Source organism: Cucurbita moschata, unplaced genomic scaffold (genome assembly GCF_002738365.1).
Source record: "Cucurbita moschata cultivar Rifu unplaced genomic scaffold, Cmos_1.0 Cmo_Scf00064, whole genome shotgun sequence".
In the NCBI taxonomy this organism is placed as follows: domain Eukaryota; kingdom Viridiplantae; phylum Streptophyta; class Magnoliopsida; order Cucurbitales; family Cucurbitaceae; genus Cucurbita; species Cucurbita moschata.
In genome coordinates this window covers 398,366-408,895 of record NW_019268580.1, presented here as the reverse complement: position 1 = coordinate 408,895, position 10,530 = coordinate 398,366, and the positions used below count along the sequence as shown (strand labels likewise).

The 10,530-nt window shown below is 38.9% G+C and overlaps 2 protein-coding genes across 3 annotated transcripts in view; both read right to left on the bottom strand.

Annotated features, from left to right (window-relative positions):
- Nucleotides 1-5,253, bottom strand: part of LOC111437582 (dynamin-related protein 5A-like) — a 7,399-nt gene extending 2,146 nt beyond the window's left edge. Inside the window, exons 1-13 of the mRNA XM_023075616.1 lie at nucleotides 4,928-5,253; nucleotides 4,293-4,356; nucleotides 4,101-4,208; nucleotides 3,252-3,353; nucleotides 2,808-2,858; nucleotides 2,513-2,574; nucleotides 2,064-2,154; nucleotides 1,819-1,883; nucleotides 1,412-1,606; nucleotides 1,206-1,325; nucleotides 924-994; nucleotides 594-819; nucleotides 56-106 (exon numbers count right to left, since the gene is read on the bottom strand). Of these exons, the coding sequence (XP_022931384.1) occupies nucleotides 56-106; nucleotides 594-819; nucleotides 924-994; nucleotides 1,206-1,325; nucleotides 1,412-1,606; nucleotides 1,819-1,883; nucleotides 2,064-2,154; nucleotides 2,513-2,574; nucleotides 2,808-2,858; nucleotides 3,252-3,353; nucleotides 4,101-4,208; nucleotides 4,293-4,356; nucleotides 4,928-5,056 (1,335 nt within the window). The 5' untranslated portion in view covers nucleotides 5,057-5,253. The remainder of the gene's footprint in view (nucleotides 1-55; nucleotides 107-593; nucleotides 820-923; nucleotides 995-1,205; nucleotides 1,326-1,411; nucleotides 1,607-1,818; nucleotides 1,884-2,063; nucleotides 2,155-2,512; nucleotides 2,575-2,807; nucleotides 2,859-3,251; nucleotides 3,354-4,100; nucleotides 4,209-4,292; nucleotides 4,357-4,927) is intronic.
- A 609-nt stretch (nucleotides 5,254-5,862) lies between these two features.
- Nucleotides 5,863-10,460, bottom strand: LOC111437645 (UDP-glucose 4-epimerase GEPI48-like). 2 transcript variants are annotated; one of them, XM_023075712.1, is made up of 10 exons: nucleotides 10,119-10,456; nucleotides 9,908-9,957; nucleotides 8,926-9,061; nucleotides 8,718-8,819; nucleotides 8,407-8,634; nucleotides 8,233-8,311; nucleotides 7,333-7,415; nucleotides 6,955-7,046; nucleotides 6,107-6,204; nucleotides 5,863-6,060 (listed from the first exon to the last, which is right to left on the bottom strand). In XM_023075712.1, exons 1-9 carry the CDS (start codon nucleotides 10,299-10,301, stop codon nucleotides 6,114-6,116), a joined length of 1,044 nt encoding a protein of 347 aa, XP_022931480.1. In that variant the 5' UTR covers nucleotides 10,302-10,456; the 3' UTR covers nucleotides 5,863-6,060; nucleotides 6,107-6,113. The 2 variants fall into 2 exon arrangements, with proteins under 2 accessions (XP_022931480.1, XP_022931481.1); XM_023075713.1 differs by having other exon boundaries at nucleotides 5,863-6,204; nucleotides 10,119-10,460.
- Nucleotides 10,461-10,530: the final 70 nt, after the last annotated feature.

Here is a 10,530-nt window from a genome sequence, read left to right as displayed (position 1 = left end):
AAAAAAAAAAAAAAAAAAAAAAAAAAAAAAAAAAAAAAAAAAAAAAAAAACATACCAGAGTTTCACCCATAGCTTTGTGGACCAGATCCTTCAATATAGCGTGAACCTGAAATTAGAGAAAAAAGATTAATAACACATGAAGAATTATGAGCGTCTAATAGAATATTAACAATGGCAGTGAAATCTGATCTGATAATGAGAAAATACTTCAACTAAGAGAGAAGTAAAAAGGGGAAAATGTAAAAATGATAATGCAAACAAGACAAGTATGCTTGAGATACTGCAGTCAGTGACTGATCCATGGAGGAAAATTTAACAGGTAAGCCATTACATTGGACACGATATGTAAACCTGTTATCAAACAAAACCGGTCACTCTAAAATTCAGGTTTTAACAGGAAAGAGGAATTGTCAGATCAAAGTCCTTGAAACAGAGGCCAAGAACAACAAAATGTCCAAGTCAAAACCCAACTTCTAACAGCTAAAAGTCTATATGGCAGGTGTCCATCTTCCCCTCCCTCGTGCATCAGTATCTCAGTAAGTAAAGCATAAACTCATGCATTCCATAGCAATACCAAGTTGTTCTGCACATACCGCATCAACACATGACTCAGCTGGTCCTCTAATAGTAACTAAAGTAGATTCGATCAGACGGCGATATCCTTGTTCAGGAGCTATTAAATGAGGTTGATATCCATCAGCTTCAGTAATAAGCTTCTTTACGTTTTCCATTGACAGTTGCCTGTCAAACTGCAACCTCTTCAGAGCAGCAGGAAGTTGGTCATCAAAGACATTGTAAATTTTATCACCACCAGGACGCCTGTAGAGAGATCAGGATATGGAATTGTTCAGGAAACATGAGAAAAGTCATTGGCGAGGAAGCATTACATATTACAAAAGAGAACAATTGAAGCATAAACATACACGCCATCGAGGTGTTCTTTAAAATTCTGATCAAAAGCACGGCAAATTTCCATAATCATGTATAGTTTTCCCTGCATTTGGCAAACAAAAAACAATAAAATGTCAACATAAGAGAAGTAGCTGAAGAAACATATATTAACAACCTCTCCACAACCATCTTACTCAATCTAAAGCATACATCCAGCATTAAGATCATGTAAAACTAAACAGTAAAAGTGAACTCTATTAGATAGCTTTAGGACCAATAGACTAGAGGCAGCCCGTTGAACTTAAGGAACTTACTCCAGCATCATTTGCAACAGGCCTTCCGAGACGGCTGAGTTCGGATTCAAGTTCAGAAATGGTCTTGTTAATGAGGTTTTGAATGCCAGGGATTTTGGACTTGATTACCGTTTCTAGATGCTGAGATTAACATTGCAATTACAAGAAGTCAGACATTAACAGCCAGAATATGCTACCATATACAATTTCATAAAGTGTAAGCTTACCTTAGAAAGAACCTTTGCTAGATGCTCAGAGCCCATCCTACGAGCGAGGTGCTTGTATTCTGGAGTATTAGCAAAATATTCCCGCTCTCTACGCCTAGCAGCAATCATGTCAACATTTTTGTTGATGTCTGCTTGTGAACGATTCACAACACCAACCCAAGGAAACTTCAACCTATAAGCTTTGCCTTCCAGCATCTTAGCAACGCAACGCAAAGTATGCAATTTAGAATACATGATCCAGTAGGTGAATACACATCCACCAAATCAAGGAAACAAATATTCAAATACCAATTCTCTGAAGGGGCAAAAAAAAAAATCTTTTCAAATTCTACTTATTGTTCTTCAAAGGGGCTTATATAATTAAATTACTTTATGTTTGAACTTGAGGGAGTTAAAAAAATACTTACATCAACAGCATCGGTTCCCTTATCCATGAGATCAATCTTTGTCAATACACCAAGAGTCCTCTCCCCTAAGAGAAATATAGCAAAGGGTTAAAGATACCCAGTAACAAATTTACTCCTTCAAAGAAGACTTGAGAAAACAACAATGACAAAAATTAGCACGAAGTATGTTACTTCTTTTTTGTTTTGTTTTTTTTAAATAAAAGAAAGCATGGATTATGACAAATAACTACAAACATTGGAGTTACCTGTAGGATCAACTTCACGAGAGATTTTAATTGCATCAGAAGTAGCCAAATCTTGATTGGCAGGTGAAATAGCAAGTATAATACAGTTAGGCTGCATCAGGGCATAGCAAATAAATTTATGAGCAGAGTGATTTTCATCCTTCTACTAACAATGGAAGTGTAAACAAAAATTGTTCAAAGTTAAAAGACATTTATAGCAGCATCACAAATGGGATTAAGACGTAAATTCTTCTGCTAGAGGTAAAAGCTAAACACGACAAATTTCCTTACAAAAAGTAGGAACAAGATGTACTCAATTCATCAAATAAACTGTAAAAAGTTAACCAAATCTCACTCAATTTCCTAAAAGAAAAAGGGTACACTACCTTCCGAGAAATGAAAATTAATGTACAAGAGATTATAATAAATGATTAAAATCAAAAGAGCATCCACCATTTGCTGAACCTTACCTTTTCAATAAAGGAGCGAACCATCGTCTCGATTTCTTGAACAATACTTTCTGGTTGCCCCTCTGAATATTGTAAGATAATACATAAGTTGTCAGACCATAGCACAAGAAGGAGAATAAGAAATCAGAATAAGTTGATCTTTCTGGGCTGTTTTAAAGTTTCCAAGGAGTACATGAAATAGGAGAGGTTCTCAATTAGGTTTGATAAATAGGCATTAATTTCCATGGATGGACAAATCAGATCAAATCACTCGCGTACAACTTGACAGCAAGATTGTTGAGAATAAATGACTTACCGACAGCTACTTTCGTCAGCCCAGGAAGATCAATAAGTGTCAAGTTTACAACTGCCAAAATTTGAAAAATACAGAGAATGTGTGAGAAGATGCAAGGGAAGTGTACGAATACCAAATGTTTCTAAATATTCAGTCAAAAAATATAGCAACGTTAATATCTGCTAAATATTCCCAAGATGCATTTATTAATTTAGAAAATAAAAATACAAATGGTTTTCAAAATAATTTCTCAAACTACCCTAAATCTCAAAACACTATTCCATCAAGGACAATCTCAACCATGCAACTTTATGAAGAACTACTAGCAAAAGTTATTTTCTGCTAGGTTTGAAAATGTCTTTGACCAAAGAATGTCAGTTAACCTTTAATATGAAAAAGAAAATTAATACTCGGACACAAGATGGACAAAAGATGTATCAGGAAAAATAAAAAACAAATACCTACCATTGGGAGAATATATACTAAGATGAATTGGGACACTGGAAATTTGTTTAGAACGACCAGTCTCTCGATCCGTCTCATCTTGAATCTCCTTCCTGACCGCGACTGCAAAAACATGGTTGTGCAATAAGTAAAAAGTTAGATAAAGAAATCGTTTACACATTTTTGCAGCCTCGTTCAAAAGTGTACACACAAAAACATTGTTCAACCAATTTGTCATCAGAACACATTATCCAAGACTCTTGCTAGTTCAAATCATAAGAATATGAAAATTCCTCCCAGAGAATGCATTAAATCATCGAGAAGTACAAAGTAGTACTCATGATCTTCTGCAAATGAATGGACCACATCATCCAGTCAGTTCCTAATTATGGTTCATTTCACTCTATCATTCTCACATCTCATTTGCCATGCCGGACTATTGAGGCTCCCAAGAATTTTAACACTGGACTGTATACCAAACGGCTTCTTTGCCATTGACTGGTGATTCTATTAGTATGAAAGCTTCAAAAGACTAAAATGACTTCTTGCTAGAAGGTGGAATCAAAATATTTTTGCAAGTAATTCGATTGGAGCCCAATAGAAGTAACTCAAAAGGCGAATTTGAGGACTTTGACATTAGGTTCTACCAACACTTATGACATGAACCACTCCTTCCAACACACATGGGATGTAATCCAATCATTCAGTAAGGAGGCATCTCATACCTAGTCTTCATACTGCATCTTTATTTTTTCTTAGTAGTAAAGCTTTGTTTCTTACCCCCACCCCCCAAAATAAAATAAAAGAAAGATAGAAAGAAAGGAAAAGACAAGGAAAATTGAAATATCAAGAAAATAGAATGATATTTACCGAAATCGGTAAATCTTTTCCTGGGAAGGTGGAGAAACTCCGCATACTCTCTGCTTCCTTCGTCAATTTTATGAAGTTGCAAGACAAGAGGACGCCTAGTAACAATACCTGTAAGACATCATCCCATTTAGCCAAAAAAAAATGCAGCCTGTACATTTTACTTGTCAAGAATCTTAGTTATCCATTAATTACCAGATCCACGGGGTAAGAAGTCCTTGCCGACAATGCTCTCTAATACTGAAGACTTGCCCGAACTCTGCGAGAGTGGAAAAAAGAGAGGTTATTTCTGCTTGTCTGTGGTTTAAGAGCTACAGCTCTCTCCAGTTAAATCGGCACATAGCAACAGATAGGACGTCCAATCGATAAGAAAAATGATCACGGAGAAGCTCTATGCCAACAAGAAAGTTCCGACACAAAAGTTTAATGCAGCCTCTACTTTAGTTCAGATATAACTTAATGCATATTTGCCGAACAGAACTCAACCAAAATTTGAGCTGAACTTTCGACGAATCACATGGATCCGTAGACCAAACTCGATTACGAGATCAGACAACGAAACGATCTATTCGCAAAATCATCCATGTTTAATATTTGATTGAGCAACAAAACCTCCGCACTAAAGATTCAGGCGGCAAAAATATCCATCCACTCAAAACAATAAAAACATTAAAGGATAAGAAAGAGCAAGAAGATCTCAATCCCAAAATACCACCATCAGCTCAGATTGCTGAAGTAGCGTTAATCAGACAGGAGCAAACACAGTTAGAAGAAACAGCAAGGCAAAAAAAAAAAAAAGAGAGAGAGAGAGAGAGAGATCGGAAACAAACTTGACCACCGACGACGGCGATAGACGGCAAAGAGTCCCAGAGTGTAGGCAATGCGCTAGCTTCGCCATGGTCACCAAGAGCCGTACAAGCCCTCTGAATTTTGTTAACGAGAGAGATCAAATTGTCCATTTTTAGAAATCAAATATCCAAATCGGTCAAGACGAAGTCAGATCAGATCGCCTCGATCCGACAACTAATCAAGGCGACGACGACGTTTGAAACAACTTCAAAATCCGAGATCTCCGGCTCAGAGAAAGAGAAAGAATCGGGTTTGAAGAAACTGGAAATGGAAAGAGGAAAAGATAGAGCGGCCGTGGAAAGCATTCGGCTCGTCTCTTATTTATACTTCAGAAACTTGTAACCATGTACCCGCAATTCTTTTTACTTTTTTAAATTAAAATTTATTTAATTTTTTAAAAATCAAGCTATTTCTGAATTTCTTTTTAATTTAATTTCATTAAAAGTTTGTGAAAACTCCAAAGTTATTTTTTATTTTTAGAATTTAATTTAAAGGCTATCATAGGACAAAATGAAGAACATTATAAAGAAATAGTATAAAAATGCTCACTTTTTTAATATTATATTTTTTTAAAAAAAATTAATTTAATAAATATTTTAATCAATTGAGTTATAATCTATTCGAACCCAAGACCAAACTGACAAGATTCAAATACTTAGAACCGTTGAAGGGTCCACCACTCTCTTGAAAAAGTCCTCTTCTTGGATTTAGAAATCAAGGCATTACCAATTTATCCATTCAAATTCAAATTTGAACTAATCCACCCTCAACAGCAGGTCATGGCCTTTTTGGGATGCCATCATTTAGTTCTAATAGCGGCCCGACCCGACTCGAAAGAGCCCGCATAAGAAAAGGTTTAGTAAGAACGCTTCCATAGCTCGTTATGTGAAAATCTTGTCACACTAAGACCGATCAATATTCAAACGAAACGAGTTATATTAGAATCCATCAAGATCTAACTCTCTCCTTGTTTTCACAAAATCGAACGAAATTGATCAAAAACTGAACCAAATCAATGGAGGACTTAGAACTTAAAAGAGCTGTTTTTATTAAATAGGGTTCATTACATCGAGATATCTCAGTTATGATCAACTTGGAATGTAACCAAGAAGTCTAAGCGTGTGGGGTTAAGAGATGGCCCCAAGAGAGAGATATAAGTAATACCCATCACTTGGAGCTGGGAGGTTCATAGCCATAAGGATTCTTGCTGGCCCAGTTCCACTGATCCCTGCACATCTCCTCTATTCCATATTTCGCTCTGCATTCACAAATGAAATTGTAAGATCATCTTTTCCATACCTCCAAACTATCTGGATTTTGTATTTGTTTCTTGGTTCAACAAATGCCCAACAAAATACAACAGATCAATGAGAAACATGTTGCAAATCCGTTACAACGTTCGGTGTTGCTGAAGCAGTACTTTCATGCGGTGTATTTGTAACAGCCCAAACTCACCGCTAGCAGATATTGTCCGCTTTGGCCCGTTACGTATCGCTGTTAGCCTAGGGTTTTAAAATGCGCCTACTAAAGAGAGGTTTCTACACGATTATAAGGAATGTTTCATTCCCCTCTCCAACCGATGGTCTCCACACCCTTATAAGAAATGCTTCGTTCTCCTTTCCAACTAATGTGGGATCTCACAATCTACCTCCTTTGGGTTCTAGTGTTGCCGTTAGCACACCGCCCGGTGTCTGTCTCTGATACCATTTATAATAGCACAATCCCACTGCTAACAGATATTATCCGCTTTAGTCTGTTACGTACCGCCGTCGGCCTCACGGTTTTAAAACATGTCTGTTAGGGAGAGGTTTCCACACTTTTATAAGGAATGTTTCGTTCTTCTCTCCAACCGATGTGAGATCTTACAGTATTTGAGGGGTTAGTTACCAAGTTATTTCTTTGAAAGCAAGCTAAACCCACTCGACACGACATAGAGGAAATAGCAGGTGGAACGTAAACAAACATATATAATCTATAAAGGAAACCATTAAAGAACAGTGAGACATACTTCCAGTTCAGCTCCTTTTCTGCTTTGTGTGTAGACGCGTAGACGATTTCAGCGTCACCGGGTCGGCGTGCAGACATTACAAGAGGAATTTTCTGGATCAGAGAAATTTAACCAGTGAATTCAGATGGGAGGTGAAGTAGTGCCATGATGGGAAGAACAAACATTCAAATACTTCTGAAGTTTTAAGAAATAAACTAGCTATTTGTGCTCGTGATGGAAGTGGCGGTAACGACTGTCGTGGACGGGGATAGGTTATTGAGGTCCCATCACCATCCAGTTTGCCTTGGATCCATCCATACTCGGAACCAGGAGCGTAACGATCATATCTAAAGAGGTCGAGTTTCGAGGTAAAAATGCAAATGAAAGAGGCAAAAATACCTTTCCAGATGCCTTTTCAAAAGCTGCAACCATCTCCAAAACTGATGTACCCTTTCCAGTTCCCAAATTGTAAACTTCACAACCTGTCATGACACATATCGTTCAAACTCTTGAATGATTTAATTTTCATTTGTGACGGTATAAACCCGAGGTGTCCTCACGGCATTATGAACGTTATTACAGCTCAAAATCTAAATTTTACGTGTCAACTAACAGTCAAGCCCACCTCTAGCAGATATTGTCCTCTTTAGGTTTTCCCCTCTGGGCTTCCCCCAAGGAGAGGTTTCTACACCCTTACAAGGAATGTTTCGTTCTCCTCTCCAACCGATATAGGATCTCACAATCCACCTCCCTTGGGGGGCCAAGGTCCTTGTTGGCACACCGCCCGATGTCTGGCTCTGATACCATTTGTAACAGCCAAAACCCACTGTTAGCAAATATTGTCCCTTTTGGTCCGTTACGTATCACCGTCAGCCTCACGATTTTAAAACGCGTCTGCTAGAGAGAGGTTTCCACACCCTTATAAGGAATGTTTCGTTCTCCTCTCCAACCAATATGGGATCTCACAATCCACCCCCTTTGAAGGCCAACGTCTTCACTGATACACCGTCTGGTGCCTGGCTCTAATACCATTTGCAACACCCAAAACCTACTGCTAGCAGAAATTGTCCTATTTGGCCTGTAACATATTGCCGTCAGCCTCACGATTTTAAAATGCGTTTACTAGGGAGAGGCTTTCAAACCCTTATAAGGAATGCTTCGTTCCCCTCTCCAACCAATGTGGGATCTCACGTTAAGACATGCACCTTCGACGAAAAGGTCAAAGGTTCGATTCCTCTCTCTACCATGTAATACCAGCATGTAATACCAGAAGCTAAGAGCCAGAGAGTTGTGCATTACCTATACCAGCCGCATCCAACTTGCGCAATGCAGCAATGTGTCCATCAGCTAAATCAACAACATGAATATAATCACGTACCTGCAAAGGACATTACATCTTTTAATGGGACGCCTGCACGAAAAACCAGCAGTGATGCAAGCAACACGACTCTAGTGTCCCGAAAATCAGCTTACTCCAGTTCCATCTTTCGTTGCATAGTCGGTTCCAAAGACTGTCAACGCAGGACGCCTGCCAACAGCAACTTGCTGCACGAAAGGCATAAGGTTGTTCGGGATTCCACGAGGATCCTCACCAATATAGCCACTGTGATGTGCACCAACTGGATTGAAGTATCTTAGCAATATGATTTTCCATTCCGAGTCCGATCGGTACGTGTCACGACAGATTTCTTCTATGAAAAGCTGAAAGAGAATCAAAACCACATGTTATACTCAATACCAAGCAAGAACAGTAAAACAGCAACGGTGCAACAGTGAATTGATACCTTGGTTCGTCCATATGGGTTTGCTGCAGAGAGGGGGAATTCTTCTGTACATGGCACCTCCTTTGGCCAACCATAGACGGTGGCTGAAGACGAGAAGACGAGCTGAAATGTCGAAAAATATACGAAAACAATCACGGAAAGTAACATTTGTTTTCAATTTATATCAGTAGAACAATGTTTTTAGTAGCAACTAAATAGAAACAAGCACCTTTTTACAACCATGAGCCGCCATGACTTCCAATAAAGTAATTGTTCCAATCAAGTTGTTGTCATAGTAAAGCAATGGTTTCTGTACACTTTCACCAACTGCTTTCAGCCCAGCAAAGTGAATAACAGTGTCAAATCTGCAATGAAGAGTAGTCAGTGAGCATCAAAAAGGCTCCTAAACAGCACTTTCTGTAGCCCACCGCTAGTAGATATTGTCCTCTTTGGACTTTTCTTTCAGAGTTTTCCCTCAAGATTTTAGAACACGTCTACTATGGAGAGGGTCTAGCCGTACTCCCTCTAGTGTCTTGCACCATCTCATGATTGGTTTTGATACCATTTGTAATAGCCTAGTGGGCTTGCGCTGCACCCACTAGGCTGTTACAAATGGTATCAGAGCCAGACATCGGGCAGTATGCCAGAAAGGACGCTAGGTTCCAAGGGGGTTTTAACGGCCCAGACCCACCACTAGTAGCTATTGTCCTCTTTAGGTTTTTCTTTTCGGGCTTCTCCTCAAGGCTTTAAAACGCGTCTGCTAGGGGTAGGTTTCCACACCCTTATAAAGGGTGTTTCGTTCTCCTCCCCAACCAATGTGGGATATCACAATTCACCCCCCTTCAAGGCCCAGCGTCCTCGCTGGCACGTCTGGCTCTGATACCATTTGTAATGGCCCAAACCCACCGTTAGCGGATATTGTCCTCTTTGAACTTTCCCAGGCTTCCCCTCAAGGCTTTAAAACGCGTTTGCTCGGGAAAGATTTCCACACCCTTATAAAAGGTGTTTCGTTCTCCTCTCCAACCAATGTGGGATGATATCACAAGGGTGGATTTGTGAGCTCCTACGTCCGTTGGAGAGGGGAAAAGCATTCCTTATACGGGTTTCCAGATTATATAAAGATCATACAAATTCGTGCAAAAGGGCATTAAATAAATGAATCTCTACTTTCCTATCCAACAAAACTGTTAAAAAACAGAGCAAGTTCTTACGGTGTTGAAGCAAACACCTTCTCCAAAGCCTGTTTATCCCTGAGGTCCACCTGTTATGATTTGACAAAACAGCAGAAGACAGAAATTCAAACCCCAAAAAGGAAAACAGAACAAATTAGAAGTTCATAACAAAAGAAACCTTAAAAATCAAAATCCAGTTCAGGAGTAAACATGAAGACAAACATAACAAAACCAGAACCGAAACGGAAACCTTATGGAACAAAAGATTTTTGCCGAGATCGCCGGCGAGCTCCTTGACACTACGAACAGCAATTTCAGAGGAATTATCCAAATTATCGACGACGACAGTCCGGTAACCGCCGAGGAGGAGCTGAAGAACAGTGTGGCTTCCAATATAGCCAGCACCACCGGTGACAAGAATGGATTTCGCCATAACCAGACAAGAGAATGAAGAAGAAGAAGAAGAAGAGTTGATCAAAAGGGGCAGAGAATTGAAACCGCTGAAGAAGAAAGATTCGGAAATGGAGAACAAATTTATAGAAGTAGAGGCTAAACTGGAAGAGAATATCAGAGAAAAAGTATGTTTTTTCTTCTTTTTACTTTTTTTTTTTTTTTTTTTCTTTTTTTTTTTTTTTTTTTTTTTTTTTTTCTTCTTCCTTTTT

Coding starts and splice junctions, on each gene's coding strand:
- LOC111437645 (XM_023075713.1), bottom strand. CDS start 10,301: ATGGCGAAATCCATTCTTGTCACCGGTGGTGCTGGCTATATTGGAAGC. Junction 9,958..10,118: donor AAAATCTTTTGTTCCATAAG/GTTTCCGTTTCG, acceptor AAATCATAACAG/GTGGACCTCAGGGATAAACA. Junction 8,820..8,925: donor CGGCTCATGGTTGTAAAAAG/GTGCTTGTTTCT, acceptor TCGACATTTCAG/CTCGTCTTCTCGTCTTCAGC.